The sequence below is a fragment of the Medicago truncatula genome, chromosome 2 (assembly GCF_003473485.1).
Source record: "Medicago truncatula cultivar Jemalong A17 chromosome 2, MtrunA17r5.0-ANR, whole genome shotgun sequence".
Taxonomy (NCBI): Eukaryota; Viridiplantae; Streptophyta; class Magnoliopsida; order Fabales; family Fabaceae; genus Medicago; species Medicago truncatula.
This window is the reverse complement of record NC_053043.1, coordinates 48700175-48719348: the sequence shown is the minus strand read 5'-3', so window position 1 is coordinate 48719348 and position 19174 is coordinate 48700175. Positions and strand designations below refer to the sequence as shown.

Genomic DNA, 19174 nt, shown 5'->3' with positions numbered 1-19174 from the left:
CTGTATTTCTGTTTTATGATATGATCTTTCCTTGTTGAGAAAATAATGTAGAATTCAGAATATGAGTTGTGTGCTCATAAGCAATGACTGTTTTAGCATACTTGCAGCTTTAAATCAACTAAGCAAAGCATCATTGACATAAAATCATACAAGACCATCCAAATCATCAATATAACTGAAAATTAACTCCCATTGGTTGTTGACATTGCTAGGTCTGAAGATTTAATACAACAAAATTAGCTTCTATCTCCAGTTTATTTTTACCTCTCCTTTACAAGATATTACATTGCAAAATAAAAGTAAGAATGTTAAAAAAAAAATTAGTTCATCTATATGAAACAAGCACCACATACTAAAGGGTAAAAAAGTAGGATGGAATGAGGAAAAAGCTGCAAATAGAAAAACTAAATACATAAATTCAGCAGAGGCATTTAGGCAGCTAAATGGCTAGGAGAGTTGTTAAACATGCTGTGCCACATAAATGCACGAGAGAGTACCATCTCGAGTTCCTGATCAGTCCAGTTCTGAGTTGGAAGGTGTTGAAGGAACATTACTAACTCTTGAAAATCAAGCTTCTGAACTTCGTCTGACCACTGAAAAAACGACCATAGATATTAGAGAACATTTACTTTTCTACTGTATAATCATTGCTAAAGCAAATAATCAAAAGCAACCATACTGAAAATAGAAGAGTTAAATCCTCTCCTACACATTAAAAATAAAGAATGCCAAAGAAAGAACAAGGGTAAGGAGCTTCACAGCAACATACATGAACAATCTATAACCTAACATGCTAAATGGAACCAATAAAAAGGGTATGTGAGATTGTGGCTCTAGGTTCCTAGTTCGGCACAAAAATTTCAGATAACATAAAGAAAACTGTGTATATGCAACGATCGTTAAAATACATCCATCCCATCTGAGATGAACACAAAGCGTTTTAACCGCTGTTTACTGAAATCTACCAGTTGGAGTGGGGCACATAACATATTGACCAAAAATTACCAGTCCTTATCATCTCGACTACAAGAGAAATTTAATCCAAACAAATTATAATAAAAATGGGACAAAGTATAGTGACTCACCGTAAGAAGAAAACTAGCAAATATATACACAAGGAAGTCTGGTAAGGCATCTCCTTCGGCTAGATATGTGTCCCAAAGGCGTGTGACAAGATGGAAGGGTATCTGATAAAACAAATCAGACATCACACTTAAAAAGACATAAAAAGCTGTGTCAAATTTGTTCAGTCCATTATCTCGTGAAATTTAATATGCAGTCCCTTTATTTATTTTTTTGAAGAAGCTAAATTAGCCCACCCAAATTGGCACCGGAGAGAATCAAACCTAAGACCTTGAGAAGGAGCACACTCCCAGGTCCCAAGCCAATACCACTAGGCCAACCCAAGTGGGTTTATGCAGTCCCTTTATTAATTTTAGTGTTGTTCTTCTGTAGAAATTTATTGAACTAGTAAGAAAAAAAAATCAGGGCAAACCTCGCGGATTAGAAGACAGTTGAACCAGCGGAAAGCAAATTGAAGAAATTCCAGTCCCTGATTCTCCATATGGCTTGAAACAGGATCTGGCACAGCTCAAAGTTTCAGTAGCAGATTGCAACATATTTGTTTTAGATAATAAATTTCATTTTATTTTATGTCACTTTGGAAAACCATTAAAGCAGTATCTAATGGTATCTCCGCAAAGTGAATAAAGAAAGAGCCTTGATGAAGACTGAGGATATAATTTAGTCAAATGTAGTTTTACTTCTCTAAAACTGAGGGCATATAATGGCTTTTACATTCACTGTACAAAAAACATAAACTGATGTATTGAAATAGAGGTAGTAAATAACAAACAAAATAAGTTAGTTTGGTAATACTAATACATATCCAAATCCAAACGCAAAAATGGGGTATTAAGTTCATACAATCATAGATACTAGTATATTTGAAGAAAAACAACAGGCCTGAGAAAAAGGTTACCATCAATCCTCCTGACCAATTCCTTCAACTTAAAGACAAGCCTTTGAATTCCTGGTTGAGCAAATGTATAATGGTCTTGCATACCATCAAGCAATTTTGACAAGCACCAATAGCAGTCAGCCTCTACATTAGAGATTTTATCTGAAGATAAATCGGACATTGTCCAGTTATTTATGCTCCCTTCTAAATATTCTGATAGGAAAACAACAAAAAATGGCGTGACAAGATCATTTATCCCCTGAACATATCCACTTGCTGGATGCCGAATGGCCCTGGAAGAAGATGAGGTTATCATGTAAGTAAAATAACCATGATATATTATCACAGATTTCGCAAGCAAAAAATAGTCGCAAGAAGGCTAATCGCCTAATCCATAACTAAAGATCTCAAGAGTATCCGTCTCAAGCATAGATCGCAACCGATCCGATTTATTACTGTGTTATGTACTATGCGGAAGGTAGATCACAAAAGACTGTCAGTGTTCTTGCATCTTTTATCTAGTTTCTTTTCCTGCGTCGTGGCTCTAAACTGCCACTAGGAAGAAACAGAAGTATGTGAAACAAGAGCAAATATTCTCAGCATCTTTTGAAAGTGCATTAAATATCCACACTGTTTTACATGCTTCTAAAGCTTAATCCATTTCTAGAAGGGAATCTACAAACAGTGTCCATCAAGATTATCAATCAGTAAGATAATTGGAACAAAATCTAGGATTAGTCTAGCTTCAGTGATAACTATTTCATCTAAAAGGGAATCTACAAAACAGTCTAATTTCATCTGCTAACTATTTCAGACAAGATTGAATACAATATCAAAAAGAAAGTACAAATCCCGCCTTATAAACCCTGTCTAACCATCTTACTCAAACTAAAATCCATCTTTTGACCTCAGAATAAAAAATCCACAACAAAGAACACTAGAATGAAAATAATATCAGGCCGGACAAACAGGTTATCTGTAATATACCATGCATAAAGAATACGCTCCAGTGATTTCTGAACTTGTGGTTGCTGGAAGAATGCAACATCAGGTACAGTTCTTGGACAATCAACGGCAATCTAACAAACATAAAAAGTAAACGTTAAAAAAAAAAAGTATTTATTTTCGTCAATAATTAAGAGTGACATAATTAAGGATACCTGGCGAAGCATGCTGATCTCATCGTCTGAGCGTTCCGTATCAGGAATATCATAATACTGAGAAACACAATCAAGATACTCGAGCCGCTTCCTTCTCAAAACTCCCTCCCTTCTATCTGAATTAGTTGGTGCATATCCCTGTTGTCAGTTCATCTTTAAATTTCAAGAAGAAAAATTAACCATGGAAAATCATGATATTGATCTATTACTTAAAATGATTATCAATAGGCCAAATACCCCTAATTTTTCTTTTTCAAAATCATTTGTATGATTTTTTTCCAATGCAATTTTCATATAAGAAGCATTAAATCTCCATGAAAGAATAATTCTGAAACCCACCCTCAATAATTTGTTTAGATATCACCAAAATATAACAAGAATACACATATCCTAAAAAATTCTGATCTGAACTCTAAGATTATAGTTATTGTGCTTATTGAAGATCATAGAGCTTACCAAGAGAAGTCTCCACACTGTAGGACGCATATAATCTGGAACACCACTCCAAGCTAATTCACGCAATTTATCTACAGGATAGTTAAGGAAGAAAATTATGGTTTGCATAATAAGTTTAACACTGAAAAATGGAAAACTAAATAAATATTATTCAGGCATAATTGCTTTATAGCATAAGCAAGCAAAAATGATAGATGCTTGACGATGAATAACATTTTGGGCCAAAATCAAGGGAATGAAAGACACTCGAAGTAGTTAATTTTTTATTAGTGGAATATAGCTTCTTGTTGCGATGGGAGTATATATTTACTATGAATCGTTTGTGCATATAAACCAACAACAACCTGAAAAGGCAGATATCAATTGTTTATGTCTGATTATGATAAAGCAGTAAATGGTGAGACAAGTACATAACTATATATATAATAATTGATAACCAAACCTAAGTTCACATAAAACTCGACAACTAAAAAATCGGAAGAGAGAAAATATCAAGTTATTTAGAATGGCAACATGTTAGACTTATTATGGCAGATACAGGCAGTTAATATGTCAGTTATGTTGTTTAATTTAAGGAATAAATAGAGAAGTGAAAGGAGAAAGTGATGATGGGATAGTTTTTGCATGGTTTTGGGAGGGAGACCAAGCTTTCAAATTCTTGGAAGGGAGAAACCAAGACTCTTGAATTTCTTGGATCGTCGTAATTGTGTATGCGTGAATTCTACATTATCTACAGTGTGTAACTCTGTTTGTTGTAAAGGTTTCTGCCATCAATAAAAGTCAATTTCTACTATTAAAATATATTTTGGTACTAGTTTCTAACACAATATTTCAGTTTTTCTTACAATTTTATTTTGAACTGTACATCGTAGAACCGTACGTATGTTTATCTGGGCATGTACCTCAGAATTACATATGATGTTTTCATAACTGGAAGTGGTTATTTAGGAGCAAATATAGAATAAGTCAATATGTGATTTAAAAGAAAATAGAAATACAGAAGATAAAAGTATACCTAATATAACCATGGTTCCAGAAAGAACCTTTGTGAACTTCATAACTCTTGCAGAATCGGTAGTCCTACCACCTATGGAAGATTTCCGGATTTCTTCAGTTGGGTTCTCTGCATGTGAGGTTGATGTTTTTAATTTACTATTGTTGGTAATACCAAATGGTTTGCTTCCACTGTGAACTTCCTCCTGTGTTATAAGAGTAGAAGTCACACTTGATGAAATGATATCTATCAGTCTTATAGATATAGTTAATCAGACATAACTGCAAAATATGAATACTAGAATTACCTCTACTGTCTCAGTTGCGCGATCGCTCGTGCCAGTATCACTATATGAGGAACTCCTTTGATAAGTTGGCGAGTATAAGCCCGAATTATCTATCGGATCTACCCTCTGGGTCAATAATATTTTACCAGGAATGCTACGACCCTTGAGTAACCTTGACAAAGAAACAACATATAAATTGTTTAAGGTACAAACTATCTCTCTGAAACATATAAATCTATAAACAAAACAAATTATTGTTCATCAATCAACTCACTAAAGAGGAAGAAAAATAAAAACATGAAGTACCAACTTTGAAAATCCATGATACATAAAAAGTTCTCTAGAAGAATAACAAATAACTAATTCACTAAAAACATATTTTTTATATCATCTCCAATTCTAACAGCAATCAAAAAATGTTAAGAACTGAAACAGGGCTCAATCATTCATACTCTTCTAACTTCAATTATCACCACATTTCATAACAATTATGCACAACACAAAGAAAAAATCATCCAATTTGATTACACAGATCAGATGAAAATTGGGGGTTAATTATCATTTATCTAACACACAACATAATAATCATTCATAATCATTGATCTTAGTGTTAAAAAAATCAACTTTTTTAATAGGTTTTTCCTATATCCGATGATAAACTAATCAACAAATCGGGCAGCATAATTCTCGAGATCATGAACATTCATGAAATGCCTTTTTTTTTTGGGGGGGTAAAATTAAGAAAAAATAATATTTTTACAAGGAACTAATTTAAAGAAGAAAAAAAAAACATACCCTTGAACATTTCTGAGGGTTTGGTTGAATCGAGAATCAAGGATTCCTATGGTACTAGTGTCTTTGTTGTTGTTGCTGTTGTTGTTCATGGTTGATATGTTGGAATTTGATTTGGTTTTGGTTTGTTTGGTTTGGTAGTTAAGAGTGATGAGTGAGTAGCAGTGAATGAGTGCAGCAAGCAAGCAACATCATCACTTAACCAAAATTCACAAACATCTTTCCCTTCCTTCAACCACACCAAACTTCATTTTCTTTTCTTTTACTACCCTTTTTCTTTTTGTTTAAGGTTTTTTTTTTTTCTTTTAGAATAATAGTATATAATTTACTTAATTAGAGATTCTCTTTTCCAGAGATAATCTTATTTAAACACCGGTAAAATATGAATGTTTTTCATAATCATAATTCAAATATTAGTTCTTTATGTTATAAGAGTCTAACCATTTTTATTAATCCTCATTGATTTATTAATTTTTTTTTTTACAAAATTGTCTTTTCAGTCAATGACGATAAGACAAATACTAACAATTTTTTTTTTTGCACTTCTTATGTACTCCTTAAGTTTTGTTTAAATTTAATTCACTTGTTGTTTCACAAGCATGTCCCATGGTGTGTTATTATATTTGTCAAAGAATACTTTTTTGTAACATTGATGATGCGTATGACATGGCAGCCATTGTGGAGATTGGAGAACAAGTTTTTTGCAAGAACAAGTTATTATTAGCAATTGTGGATGGATTGTAGGACTCACTAAGTGTGTGTTTTGGTTCCCTCAAAAAAAAAGTGTGTGTTTGGTATGACAACGGTGAAAATTAATTTTGATAGAATTGAATAAGGTATTTATATGTAGTAAATCAGAGAAGAAGGTATGTGTATATTCGTAAGTATATTTGTGTTTGAAAAGTTAAAGGTAGAATTATGTTTGCCATGCCGTAGAAGCTACGAATTTCAGCTTCATCTCTACCGACGTTTTGGAGCAAAACGTGGGTTTCACATATACACTTTTCTGTCACCCAAATAACACAAAAGTTTAAAATGGCGTTTGGCGAAGAAAACGCTGGTTTTAAAGAGAAAAACTTGATGCCAAAGAGGCACTAAGCAAGTTAAAAATGTAAATTGAGTTGTTTACATTGGAGGGAAAAGATAGAATATTTTCAATCATACAGTAAAATTTGATTGAGAGGAAAAATAAGGAGGTAGCAAGCCTTTAATTTCACCGTTTATATTAGGAAGAAGTGATGTTGTATAAACCGCAGAAGAAAGAAATGAATATGTGTTTCAAATTTGAGAAGATTAATGTAATGGTAGAAGAAATGAATTAGGAAGAAGTGAATCTATGAATTGTTGTGTTTTTTTTTTAGTTTTTTTTTTATTAATAATGGGATCTAACTAATTTGAGATTTTAGTGAATAGTGAAGATTCAATCGATTCTTATTTTTTATGGTTTTGTTTGTTCAATTTTTTTGGGTTTATATGAATTTAATAATTAAGATGACGAAGATCAAGAGGAGTAAGAGGGAAGGAGAAGAAGAAGAAAAGGAAAAAAAAATAAAAAATCAGATGTTGGTAGTTCACTATTATATACAATGGATCTGCAATCGGATGGTTGAAGTTATATCAACATTATTAGACATTAAAAAACTAACGAAGATGATTAAAATATGTAACAACGTAATATATAGAGGACCAAATTGAGACGTTTAATAGTTAGGGGACCAAAATAAAAAACGAAAATAAGTTAAGGGACCAAATGATGTATTAAGCCAAAAAAAAATTGCTTAAACAATAATTATGACGACATGGAGATAGTAATCAACAATGATTTTATCATTCGTTTTTTCCCTCCTCTACCACTTCATTGCTCTTATTTTGACTACAACTAACCTGGATCTTACCAAAGTTGGAGCTAAGTCTAAGCTCCTAGCATACCAATTTGTTCATCTCAGTGATGATTTCTAACATTCATACAAACAAAATTTAACTCCCGATTGTTTCGTAGAACCAATGTATACAAGAGAAAGAACTAGAATGAACTATCTCAATGACTGGTTTTTCGTGAAACAACACTAAAGATCGTTGAATATATGCAGATTATGATTATACAGACAGTGTTACAAGACAGCCCCAATCTCCCAGTCGAGCTTTCAATGAGCACTATCCCCAACCTTCCGCATTGACGCATATCCTTCTAGAACCACCATTAACAGCACATCTGCCAGCCGACCATGGCCTCCTCCAACCACCAATGCAGCCACAAGCCACCCATCTCCACCTTGAACCGCCACAAAACCTGTGATGTCTAATAACCGCCACCAAAACTCAACGTCCAACCTTGAAGTCCCTTTCTCATTCTTCTCCATCGAGAATTACCCACACTATGCTTCCTACTATATGCAACAAGTCAACAATATGGTCCATTCGAAGTTTGAAGATTGCAGATCTTGACGGAAAATAAGAGATTCAAACAAGATAGAAGCACAAATACATTCAACAAAGAAATAGAAGAAGGAAAAAAAAACATCTAGCCAAGTCGTCAATTCCCACCCAACAAATCAACTTATTTTCCACCAAACATGCGTTGTAATCATTTTCACATTGGTTTGCCCCTAAAACCAATTTACCTTTTAATTTTTCAGAGAATGGAAATGGTTCTCGTCAATGTTTAAATTAACTCAATGTTAAAGAACTTCAGAGACAAGCCAACCACTTAGTTATACAGGTGGTTCACACTCGAATTTACCATATAAAGGTGGTTCTGATGAATAATGTTGACATTTAAGGAAGAGTACATCAAAAGAAATGCAATTTAAGGTGTACTACAAAACTTATGCAGTTATGCAAGTTTACATTCATTCTAGACAAAAAAATAATACATGTACTTAGAAATAGTTGCATCCTGCATATTCAAAGTAAACGATGACAAGGTATAAAGGTAGGGATAATATCTTATTTTCTGAAGATCCCGCTTCCACTAAAACCAAGAACCGATCTAGGGAAAGAAAAACAGAAAACTGCAATTAAAATTAGGATATACATGAATTCTGCAGCTTCAGTGTCTTCATTTGAAATGCTGATGATTCTCTCTTCTCTTTAATGTACTTTTCTTTAATGTACTTGAACACACTAACTAAATTCACCAAATCATTGACTGGTGTCATTTCCCCATACATTGTCCCAAGAACCACTTGGAGCAGCCTTTGGTGCCTCAATGTAGTTCATATTTCCAGAAGAATTGTGTTGTCCTTGATGTGGATATCCATTCGGACCTTGATGTGGATATCCATTCGGACCTGGTGGGTTAACCTTATTGGCCTTAGTTTTGATCCCGAGCAACCGCAACACAAATCTAGCTAGCTCCCCATACAACATGCCGGAGCGATCAAACAGCTGCAGCAAACACCAAGTGATCATCTAAAATTAAACTATATTCACAACACATGATAAAATGCAATTATGGAATGGGTTCCCAGTGTTGGCAAGTTCAAAGAAAACAAAAATAGAATAACTAATAAATCAAAATGAACATCACAAAAGGTAAAACGAGTGCATTGATGTGAAATACTAAAATAATAGATTCATCAAGCAGTATGTGCTCAAAATTTAAATTAGATGTTTTGGTTATTTTCATACTTTTTTTCTTCAGAAAAGCAGGACAAAGTTGCTTTTGGTTTTACCTGAATATGTTGTTGTTCATCATGTATGACGGAAATAACCTTAAAATATTTGTAACTAGACAAGTTAACACATCACAAATCATATATATAAGCTATGCTGTCACTTGTGCATCCATATAACATAGATTCAATGATTCTTAAATTGGTTCCACAAACCTCAATTAACATTATACAATTTAGATCCAAAATCTATCATGTTTACATAATTTGATACCAGAATTAATATTTCCTGATAATATCCAAAGGATAACAGTTTCACCGCATACTTTTTAGACAACTTTCCAATATGAAAAGTTGATTTGTTAAATAGGACTAAAAGTCAAACTCAAGAGTCTGCATAAAGTCGTAAGATCTTCGTAGACTCTACATGTAGACTTGTAAGATTTTACTTCATACAAAAGCAACGGATAAAACATCCATCACAATTATAAAATAATGGACAAATTCACAAATCATGAGATAGGTGCGTAACTCAGCAGCCAGCACATAAAAATAGCATAACAAGTTCAAAGTCTATGGTCAAGCTGACAACTAAGTCATGAGGTTTAAAACGAGTGAAGGTTGGTGGGACTTGGTTCCCCTAGCTCATGAGGGATTCAACTCAATAGAGCTAGAACGCATCAGAGTTGGGTTCACTTACCCTGAGTTTGATAACCATAAAAAAATTCCCAAAACCAATCCTTGTATGTATAAGCTTTAGTGCTTCGCCAAAGCAAAAAAATCACAACTCAAATCACACAAATAGAGCATATATGATTTTGTTTTTTTACTTTAATTTCAATCTTTAAACAACCATGGGAGGTGGGTACACAATTAGCAAATAAATAAATCACAAAAAAGAGGACGATGAAGGCCAAACCTGAAGCATGGCGGTCATGAACAAATGGAATGCCTGGGTGTTCTGGTCTATGAGTATTGATATCCGACCGAAAAAATTAACCACACCTTGCATCTGTCATTAGAGGGAAATAAGTTCAACATGTACCAAGCATATTTGTGGACAACAAATAACAAAAAAAAAAGATCAATATTCATATTAAAACAATCCGAAGGGGAAAAAAAAGAGGAGAGAAGCAATGGTGGATCACGGTAAGAGTAAGAAGAGTTCACAAAAATGTACCCTAAATACAAATCACAATGTTCATGATCATATGCAGCTTTACTAACTGGATGCTTCTAGATACAAAGGGTTTCATTACAGGCCACTAACATGATTACTGTTTCTATTGTGTCTTGCCTCAAAGGAAATCCTATTCCTAACTAATATCATGAACATGATTTTTTATCAATAACATCCAAAGACAAAATATATTGTCCTAAATACAGTTTAATCGGAAATATAACCATTGCAAACATGAAAATGTCAGCAATAAAAAAAACTACACGCAACTTCACAATCCAGTTAAACAAAACGGGAAAAACATTGACCATGGTACATGTTGATCAATTATTCCCATGGAAGAAAAAATAAGTTCCAAAAGTATCATATGGCTTACCACGCGCATCACAGAAATCCAAAATCCTGGCGGGGATGGAGGGGCGCCATATGGATTATTGGGATCTTGCTCACCACCATAAGGACCAACTCCCATGCCATACCCACCCATTCCACCCATTGGACCCCCAAGGCCACTATTATACATTCCACCTCCTCCATACATCCCAGATGACCCGTAAAGGCCGCTTCCATATCCTCCTCTGTACATACTGTTACCATACATCCCACCGCCACCATACATTCCTCCTCCTAGCCCGCCTCCGAGCCCGCCACCATAAGAAGATCCATACATCCCAGATCCATATCCAGAATTATAATTCATTGTAGAACCATATCCTACAGATTACAAGAAGAAGAAAAAAATTAAAAAAGATTACTTGAAATAGGCAAACAAGGAAAATGTTGAAAGGAGATGAAGAGCTACAAATTAAAACAAACATACCACCTAACGCACCACCTCCATAGCTGTTAGTTCCATAATTCTGCTCCCATGGCCTTGTGGGAACAGGCCTGGCGAGAGTATTCCTGTTGACAGCTGCACTTCTATCAGCGGCGGTAACAATTTCCCCAGGTTTTGCAGTCCCTGAAGCCTCAACAACGTCACTTGTGCTTCCACCTGATGGCGGTCTAAAAGGTGCGGGACCAGATGAAGAACCTGCTCGTTCCCAGGGTTTTGGTGGAGGATTACTTGCTGCAACACAAATTTATTTAAACAATAAACACATGGCAAAATGTTTCAATAATGAAGCACAATCTGCAATGGTTATACTTTAGGGCCTGTCTGGATTGGCTTATGAAAACAGCTTATAGCTTATATGAAAACAAGTTAACTTAATTTTATCTTTTGGTATAGAAAAGTGATTGTGATATAAGCTGTTTATCGAAACAGGATGGTTCTTCTCACAACAGCTAGGAAGACCCTTGAATTATTATACCAGGAATGAAGAAAAAAATGATTTTTTATTTTATTTTTATGGATTAAGGTGTTAAATTAAAAAGAAAAACTCCCACAACAAGCAAATCTCTGGATTGAATTTTAGGGTTCCGAAAAAATTGATGATGAGAGAGAGAGAGAGAGAGAATTGTAATGAATTGATGTGGTAAACGGCAATGAAACACTAACCCTAACAGAGAATGATGATTTAATTTAATAGAGAAAAAGAGGAGAAAGAGAAGGAACCTGCCTGATGGTTGAGGGTTGGAAGCCATTAAATTAAATGAAAGAATTTAATCGATTATTATTGAAGAATAAGAGAAAACAAACACCCTATAATCGATTAAGTGATATCCAATTCAAAACCCTTTCTTTCAGCGCCGAGCGAGATTGATTAAGTGATTATTATTGGATTGGAAGGAAGAAAGTAGAAGAAGGAAAGGGATGATCTACATCATCATCGTTTAATCTTCAACACTCGGACTCGGTAATTGGGCCCCACCACTTGTCAACTTTATTTAATCAACAAACACATGCTTTCAATTCACACCAACAACCAAACCTCTTTCATTTCATCCGTTTATTATTCTGCAAATTGGATAAATATTTTTTATTACAATTTTATTTACAAATATTGAAAGAAAAAAACAATTATAAAGTAATTTTCTTCTTCTTTTTTTTTTTTGAGGGAGAAATTTTGTTCTTTTTAAATCCCACGAATTGTTTATTTAGGATGGGTCAAGACTCTTCATTTTTGTAAGATTCTCTCCGTTTTTAATTATCTCTATTTTGTCTATTTGTAAAGTTTTACAAATATAAATATATATCGTGGTTTCTTCAAAATATATATATATATATATATTATATATATATATCGTGATATTTAATTCATCCGATCATTTCTTATTATTTAGCTCAAGTAGTATTTGTAACTATTCAAATTAGCATTTGTAAAAACTATTAAATTCAAGGCTATTTGCACGTAATTTTTTTTATTAAATTCTGATATTTTTTATGGAAATAGCCTATTATAGCCTTGAAATAGGGACAAATAACCTTTATCAGAATTTTTACATGCAAATAGTCTTGAAATAGATATTTATAGATTAATTTGTAGTAAAAAAATTTGAAAAAGATATTTATCTAATTTCACTAGGTTGATGAAGAATAAAAACTTTATTAAGTCAGCAACACACATTCCAAAGCTTTTCTTTCATACATAGTTCCACTTGAATATCTATGTCACTGTCAATATATCATTAAAATCGAAGAAGCAACCATCAACATAATTATATTACTTTTTAACAATAATCATATTTATTTATAGAAAAGAGTTGGTGTAATCGTTAAAGTTGTCACTACTTGACTTGTATTCACATCTCTTATTCATACAACCACTTTGTACACTTTTCTTTTCTATATTTATTGTCATCATAATTTTAATTATAACATCTCTTGGGAAATATATACAACAAACTGACATTACATTACAGCACTGCTGAGCCACCACTACTACTACAACAAATTTCTATGCTACTGCTGCTATGTGTGATCAAGATATACAGAACTATAAGGGAAAATCTGTGAACAAAGCTGTGGAGTTTGGACTTGGAGAAAGTAAATGTGCACAGCCTTACCTCAAAATTTGAACAACAACCTTATCATTGTGTCGAGGCTCGCTAATATATTCAACATGCAAGTATGCAGAACCCCCATAAGATTGTGAATATACCATCAAAATCTTGTCTAAGCAAAAACTAGAATTTTTATACTATGAGCTGCCTCCCAAGTAGCAACTGCTACTGCCAGAGCTGCCAAAAGTACAAGGAATATCGCGAACAAGAAACCTGGCATTATGTGTCCCCATGTCATTCAATATTTCCAAACACACTTGCAAATCTGAGTCGTTCACTAACATCACCCATTCTTCTTCATCATCTAGATATTTGAGCTGGAATGATCCGTCTTGTAGTTTGAATCTTGCTGCAACTTCTTCATATAGTTTATAATAACCTGTGGATGGATCAAACTTGAAACGAATGGTGTCTTCTCCATAGGTAGCTTTCACAACGATTTTAGACCCGCTATCAACTATGGTTGATTTGCCTTTGGACGGCTTCTGGTTCTTAAAGTTCTGATAACCTGATGAACTGCCATGTATCATTGAACCAGAGCCATTAGACGAATCTGTCAAGCTTGAAGAAGTAGGATGGTTGTGTTCAACAACATCATCATCATCCCCATCCGCACCAGTGTCCATCTCATCAACAGCAAAGGAACTTGTCCTCTGGCCAATAGTACTATGTTTACGTTTTTCTTCTCTCAAACCGCCATTGTTTAGAACCCATTCATCACATTTTGCAAGAACGGAACCAATATAAGCTTGTTCAGGACAATCATCCATTGCAAATGATTTTGAATCTTCACTGCAATCGATCGAACAAGTATTGGTTTCCTTCAATTTTCCCTCCCACTTATTTTCCAAATTCTCATCTTCACTAGGAACCGATACAGCATTTTGTGACATAGGCTCAGAGTCTTGTGTAGTACTTCTCTCAGGGAAAAGGAGACTTTTATTTTCATTGATTTCTTCTGTGGTTGTCCCTCCTGCCACAAATGCTCCCGAGGAAGGATCAAACTTCAACCCGCCTTCAACTCCCTGAACAGAGTCCAGCACAGTCTGAATTTTCTTCAAAGAACGATTCACTTTATTAATCTTGCGGGATGGCCATCTTGAAATTCCGTGATGCCTGCATATCCTTTTCAGAGTTGTCGGGCAAACTGCTCAAAGAATAATTCAATTGTTAAAAACAAACATGTTTCAATAAATAAGAATAGCTTTCAGAAACATAAAACATCTTTGGACAATGAAAGGATATTTTTTGTTTTAGATGGAACAGTCAAGGTAAATGGATGTCAATTTCAATCGTTCGTAACGATGGTGATATTTTTATTTAAGTACACTAAGCTTTGAAGTTATCATACTGCATATCTCACTTTGTAAACATCTCTCTTGTAAATTTCAATATAAATTTGACAATCAAGTGATGCTTAATACACAGGTGTAACATGCAATCAGAACCGTTGAAACAATTTCTTTATAAAATACTTACTTTGCTTTCATTGTTTTGCCTAGAAGTGGTAAACTATGGAAGGAATTAAAACCATAATGCCTCTCAAAACCTAAATGTGTTTGGATAAGAGATTTTATGGAGGAAATATAATTCTTGCAAGAATTCAAAATGCAGAAGTATAAAATAACCTGTTTGGGGGTAGTTGAAACAGGAATCTAAAACATCACTAGAAATTTTATTCAGGTTAATTTTTTTTCTCAAAATGGAGAATTTTAAATTCTACCTCTTGAGATCAAGTTTTGAAAATCCACCAATTACACTAACACATCTTACTATCAATCGTTGTGGCTTCAGATCCACATTCCATATAGAGAAGCGCTATATGGTCATATTCTTGCAGATCATGTGAAAAACTATGCTGTCAAAAGTCTCGATTTTGTCTGGGGAAAGGTTAAGCATATATGAGAGTTAGGGAGGCAGAGGAGAAAGTGTTTGTGGCATCAATCACCCGCAGATGATGGTGTAGAAAAGGCTGTACTGGTTTAGGGTAGCTATAGCTAAAGATGGACATAGTGTAGTTGGTAAGAGGAGGCTTTGCTTTTATGTTGTGGCTGGTGAGGATGCATAATGGTGGTAGCAAGAAACGAGAACAAATATCACAAATACTTATCCAAACAACAAATTAATTAAGCATGCGGTTTTAAATTGCTGCATTACAATACCACTGTATTTTAACTTATCTAATATTTCGAATGACTTAATCCAAACACAACATTAAGGTATACATTTTAAATTATGGTTAAGATCCACCTATATAACTCAAGCAAATGCAGATATGATATAAATTGATATCTGTCACCATAATCCAAAATAAATAAGCCAGGTCAACTTGTTCAAAAAAAGATAAGCCAGGTCAATAAATAAATATACAGAAATCAGGACAAATAACGTTGGAGCCTAACCACCAATGCTTTTTGCAGCATCCTTCAGACTACCAGAAAAGTATTGCTGAAGAACACTCAAGCTAACATTCTTCTCTGATGTGTTTCTTTTTTTCTCAACTCGCCTTCTCGATCCATTATTTTCCTGCACAAAAACAAAGTTAAATCTCAGGAAACACTAAAAACAGTCATACCATCAATAACTTAAAAAAATTGATGCATAAATTCTTTCAATTTTTTTCCCTATTAGTATACTCCTTTATAGCATACATGAAGTGTGATAGAGGTTTTGTATTTTTGGTCCCTTGTTCTACTCCATGATTCACAATCATTTTTAACAAATGCTTCCTCAGATAGAGATGCAATTTTACATTAAATTTCACTGTTATCATCATAATGATAAATTTCAGACATTTCATTATAAACATTATGAAATTCAGAAATGCTTACCAAATACATTGGCTAGTCATTCACTCATTCTCATTTATGAGGGAAAGTTATTACAAGTTTAAACATTAAGAAGAACATGCTATAAACAATTCTGCAAGATAATAAAACTCATTCATTAGGCTAAAGGATGGTAGGTGTAAACCTGATTACAAGAAGGCTTGTTTCCATTGTTTCTCAGGTTAGAAGTATCCAATGATAGCTTCTGAACAGAACCATCCTTTTCATTTATTAATGATACCTGAGAGTTCCTCGTAGATGTGGAGGGGAAACTTGGGACATTTTTCTTTCCAAACCCCACCACTGAGCTTTCCATTCCTGATATTTCAGCGCCTGAAACTGTCCTCAAACTCTTACAAATTTTCTGCATGGTACCTGAGAGGTTGTCTAATAAGAGTTGCTGTTCTGAACTCCCTTTCATATTGATAGGAAGAAAGAATTCCAATATGTAATCATCATTATTGGTATAAATACTCCTTAGCCTGATTGCAACTGCAGCACCCAAATTGAACTTGCGTGCATGATGAACAAGCGGATACTCGCTAATATCATATGTTTTCACGTCAGAATAGAAGAAAGGATGGTTTGATTGAAGTGCTTTCCCAGCTACACCATTCCCTTCCTCAAGAGGATGTTCAATGCATGCATGCACAAATCCTTCCATCACTCTATCAGTTATATAGCAAGCTGATTCTTCAATACACAGTATGTTTTTTTCTCTAGAACTTGAATTACCCTCTTTAATTTGTATTCTAGTAGTTTCGTCTCTTGTGCCGTCAGTATAAAAACAGGGAATCCATGTTAGTGCCAATGGCAATCTATGTGCATAACACACAGATCGTAACACATCTACTATCTCTGTTAAAGCAGCTCTTTTATTGGTCGAAAGACACTGCGGAAGAAGAAATAATATTCTAAGAAGTGAAAAACCAGTGGGAAAATAAAAAATCATGTTTAAGAAAATACCTCAGGAAGCAGCCGAGAAGACGCAGTAGTCCTTAAATTTACAAGCTGCAGAAAGACATGAGAAATACATGTATCATTACCACCTTCAGTTGTGATATAATATGAAAATTTATAAAAATTAAAATGTATTAATTCTTCTAAGAAACTGAAGAGTGCATCAATAACTGAATCGACTGAGATATGTGATGGTCTTTGAGAGATCTTGGTAAAAGATAAATAGGTCTATGTTAGACATCATATCTGACAAAATACATGTCTTTTATGAATCTTATAGCGGAATTAGATGCTTTGAATATGTGCCGCAACTGCTCATATATGTGCCGCAATATGCAAGACAGGTATAAACTATAATGTATAAACATGTAATGTCTATAAATTTTAATTTTTCAATTTAGCTATGACCCCTAATGCAAAGACAGGAAACACGACCACCCGATACACATCCATAGAAATTTTTCTTCCTAAGTGCTCCTCAACCCTGGTGTGGAACAACATTGTACATTATTAAGTACCGACCAATCACCAACGAACACATAAGATACTTTGCTGGCCAAACTACAAAATTCTCCGTGATATCTTTGTATTGAGACATCTAAGTCCTGAATGGTGATGTAAAAATAACAATAAGTCTCAAATAATGTATTTATGCAACACATATCTGTCAAAATAATTTCCAAACAGAATTGCATCACGTTGTGGGCTAAATATTGTTCCAAATTCCTTAAATGCTTATTAAACCAGGGTAATATAGATACAAATAAATTCACAGTCGAACAGAAATAAATTGAAGGCAAAGAAATTCCTGAACTGTATATACTGTATGTGAAGGGAACCAGGTCAACTTCTATCAGACTCAACATGAAAAGCAGTGAGACAGAGAAAGTGCAAAAAGGAAAGTTAGAATGGAAACAGAAAAGGAAATGCCTACCTGAAGTGACCGACAAATTATTTCCAACTCTCTGTCAAAATCAAGCTTTTCCTTTGTAGTGACAAGTTCCAAGACAGCAGAACATGGCAGTCCAGAGTGCAGATCAAATATGGGAAAAGCAATCGATCCACGAACCTCGTGATTTCTTGCATGCTCAGCCCTCAAGTACTCCTTTGGATTGTAATAACCAACATTGGAAGTCCACTCAGGAACTTTGGAGATAAACACACGGCCAGGAAGACCCGGTATACAACCTGGTTTCCCTTCTGTAGAAAATCTAAATGTCCTTGAAACTTCACGATACCCTGCAAGCATTTGATCTAGTAAATAAGGTTGCTCGCTGGTGCTTAAGAGTACTTGACCATCATGCTTTATGGGTACCCAAACTTGTGCCAATATTCCCCCACCAGCTGATTCTTTAAAGAAGGACAAGGCTTTCAGCATTCTCTCATCAAGTGACAAAGCAGGTGGCCTGGAGATTAAAGCTTGTGGCCTGGCAATAACGTAATTGCCCATATCAAAGGCGTTGACATGTTGCGAAGGGTCGTCAAATTTTTGCCTAGAACTTGAGTTATTTGCATCATTGCTATTGTCTAAGAAACCAAGTAGGGTATCCATTTGCTGACACACAATTTTCTCCCCAAAAATAGGGGAGCTTTCGAAATTATTGTAATTTCCACCATAGAATTGTCCACTGTTCGGTTCGACTGGATTGAATCCATCAGGCAATTGATACAATGCTGAGGCAAGAGATGGAAGCTCATTAGTCATAATCTGATCGGTCGTGGATGGGCCAGAACACAAACCAGCATAAGTATCAAAGTTCATGAGCTCGGAGAAGCTGTTAGGCATATCTTCTGACACCAAATTGTTGATTCCACCATCTAATGATGTTGGCCCTTCGAACTGAGTTCCAGGAGACTGCCAATACCCAATTCCTCCTCCCTTAGAATAATAAGGGTATTCCATACTTTGGTCAACCAATTGTTAGAGTCCTTCTGCGTAAAAAAATTCACAAGACATTGCTTCCTTGTTCACCGGTATTCTTGAAGCCTATAAGTTTG

General features: G+C 34.5%; 3 protein-coding genes across 12 annotated transcripts in view; all 3 read right to left on the bottom strand.

The window, feature by feature from the left end:
* Positions 1-163: 163 nt before the first annotated feature.
* On the bottom strand, positions 164-5852 carry LOC11431879 (GTPase-activating protein GYP1). Its single transcript, XM_003597493.4, has 10 exons — positions 5652-5852; positions 4878-5028; positions 4592-4775; positions 3577-3647; positions 3121-3258; positions 2948-3039; positions 1982-2253; positions 1496-1581; positions 1086-1187; positions 164-593 (listed from the first exon to the last, which is right to left on the bottom strand). The coding sequence occupies exons 1-10, from the start codon at positions 5738-5740 to the stop codon at positions 432-434; spliced, it is 1347 nt and encodes a 448-aa protein (XP_003597541.1). The 5' UTR covers positions 5741-5852; the 3' UTR covers positions 164-431.
* A 2503-nt stretch (positions 5853-8355) lies between these two features.
* Positions 8356-12254, bottom strand: LOC11431877 (peroxisomal membrane protein 13). 2 transcript variants are annotated; one of them, XM_003597491.4, is made up of 5 exons: positions 12005-12250; positions 11263-11511; positions 10819-11156; positions 10182-10274; positions 8356-9035 (listed from the first exon to the last, which is right to left on the bottom strand). In XM_003597491.4, the coding sequence occupies exons 1-5, from the start codon at positions 12027-12029 to the stop codon at positions 8790-8792; spliced, it is 951 nt and encodes a 316-aa protein (XP_003597539.2). In that variant the 5' UTR covers positions 12030-12250; the 3' UTR covers positions 8356-8789. The 2 variants fall into 2 exon arrangements, with proteins under 2 accessions (XP_003597539.2, XP_013465467.2); XM_013610013.3 differs by having other exon boundaries at positions 8439-9035; positions 11266-11511; positions 12005-12254.
* Positions 12255-13094: 840 nt separating this feature from the next.
* Positions 13095-19174, bottom strand: part of LOC11423270 (protein NLP9) — a 32450-nt gene continuing 26370 nt past the window's right edge. For 5 of the 9 annotated variants that reach the window (XM_039830879.1, XM_039830880.1, XM_039830877.1 and 2 more), the window contains 5 exons: positions 18111-19163; positions 17183-17227; positions 16362-17108; positions 15791-15914; positions 13095-14535 (listed from right to left, as the gene is read on the bottom strand). In XM_039830879.1, coding sequence (XP_039686813.1) covers positions 13526-14535; positions 15791-15914; positions 16362-17108; positions 17183-17227; positions 18111-19079 — 2895 coding nt within the window. In that variant the 5' untranslated portion in view covers positions 19080-19163 and the 3' untranslated portion in view covers positions 13095-13525. The remainder of the gene's footprint in view (positions 14536-15790; positions 15915-16361; positions 17109-17182; positions 17228-18110; positions 19164-19174) is intronic. The other 4 variants (XM_039830881.1, XM_039830882.1, XM_039830878.1 and 1 more) reach the window with 1 other exon arrangement.

What these genes read in the sequence shown, in the direction of transcription:
- LOC11431877 (XM_003597491.4), bottom strand. Translation starts at nt 12,029, where the DNA reads ATGGCTTCCAACCCTCAACCATCAG. An exon ending in GGATTTCTGTGATGCGCGTG is followed by an intron (nt 10,275 to 10,818) that starts GTAAGCCATATG and finishes CTCTAATGACAG; the next exon opens with ATGCAAGGTGTGGTTAATTT. An exon ending in TCATGACCGCCATGCTTCAG is followed by an intron (nt 9,036 to 10,181) that starts GTTTGGCCTTCA and finishes TGTTTGCTGCAG; the next exon opens with CTGTTTGATCGCTCCGGCAT.
- LOC11431879 (XM_003597493.4), bottom strand. Translation starts at nt 5,740, where the DNA reads ATGAACAACAACAGCAACAACAACAAAGACACTAGTACCATAGGAATC. An exon ending in CAGTGTGGAGACTTCTCTTG is followed by an intron (nt 3,259 to 3,576) that starts GTAAGCTCTATG and finishes AACTGACAACAG; the next exon opens with GGATATGCACCAACTAATTC. An exon ending in GAGCGTATTCTTTATGCATG is followed by an intron (nt 2,254 to 2,947) that starts GTATATTACAGA and finishes ATCTTCTTCCAG; the next exon opens with GGCCATTCGGCATCCAGCAA.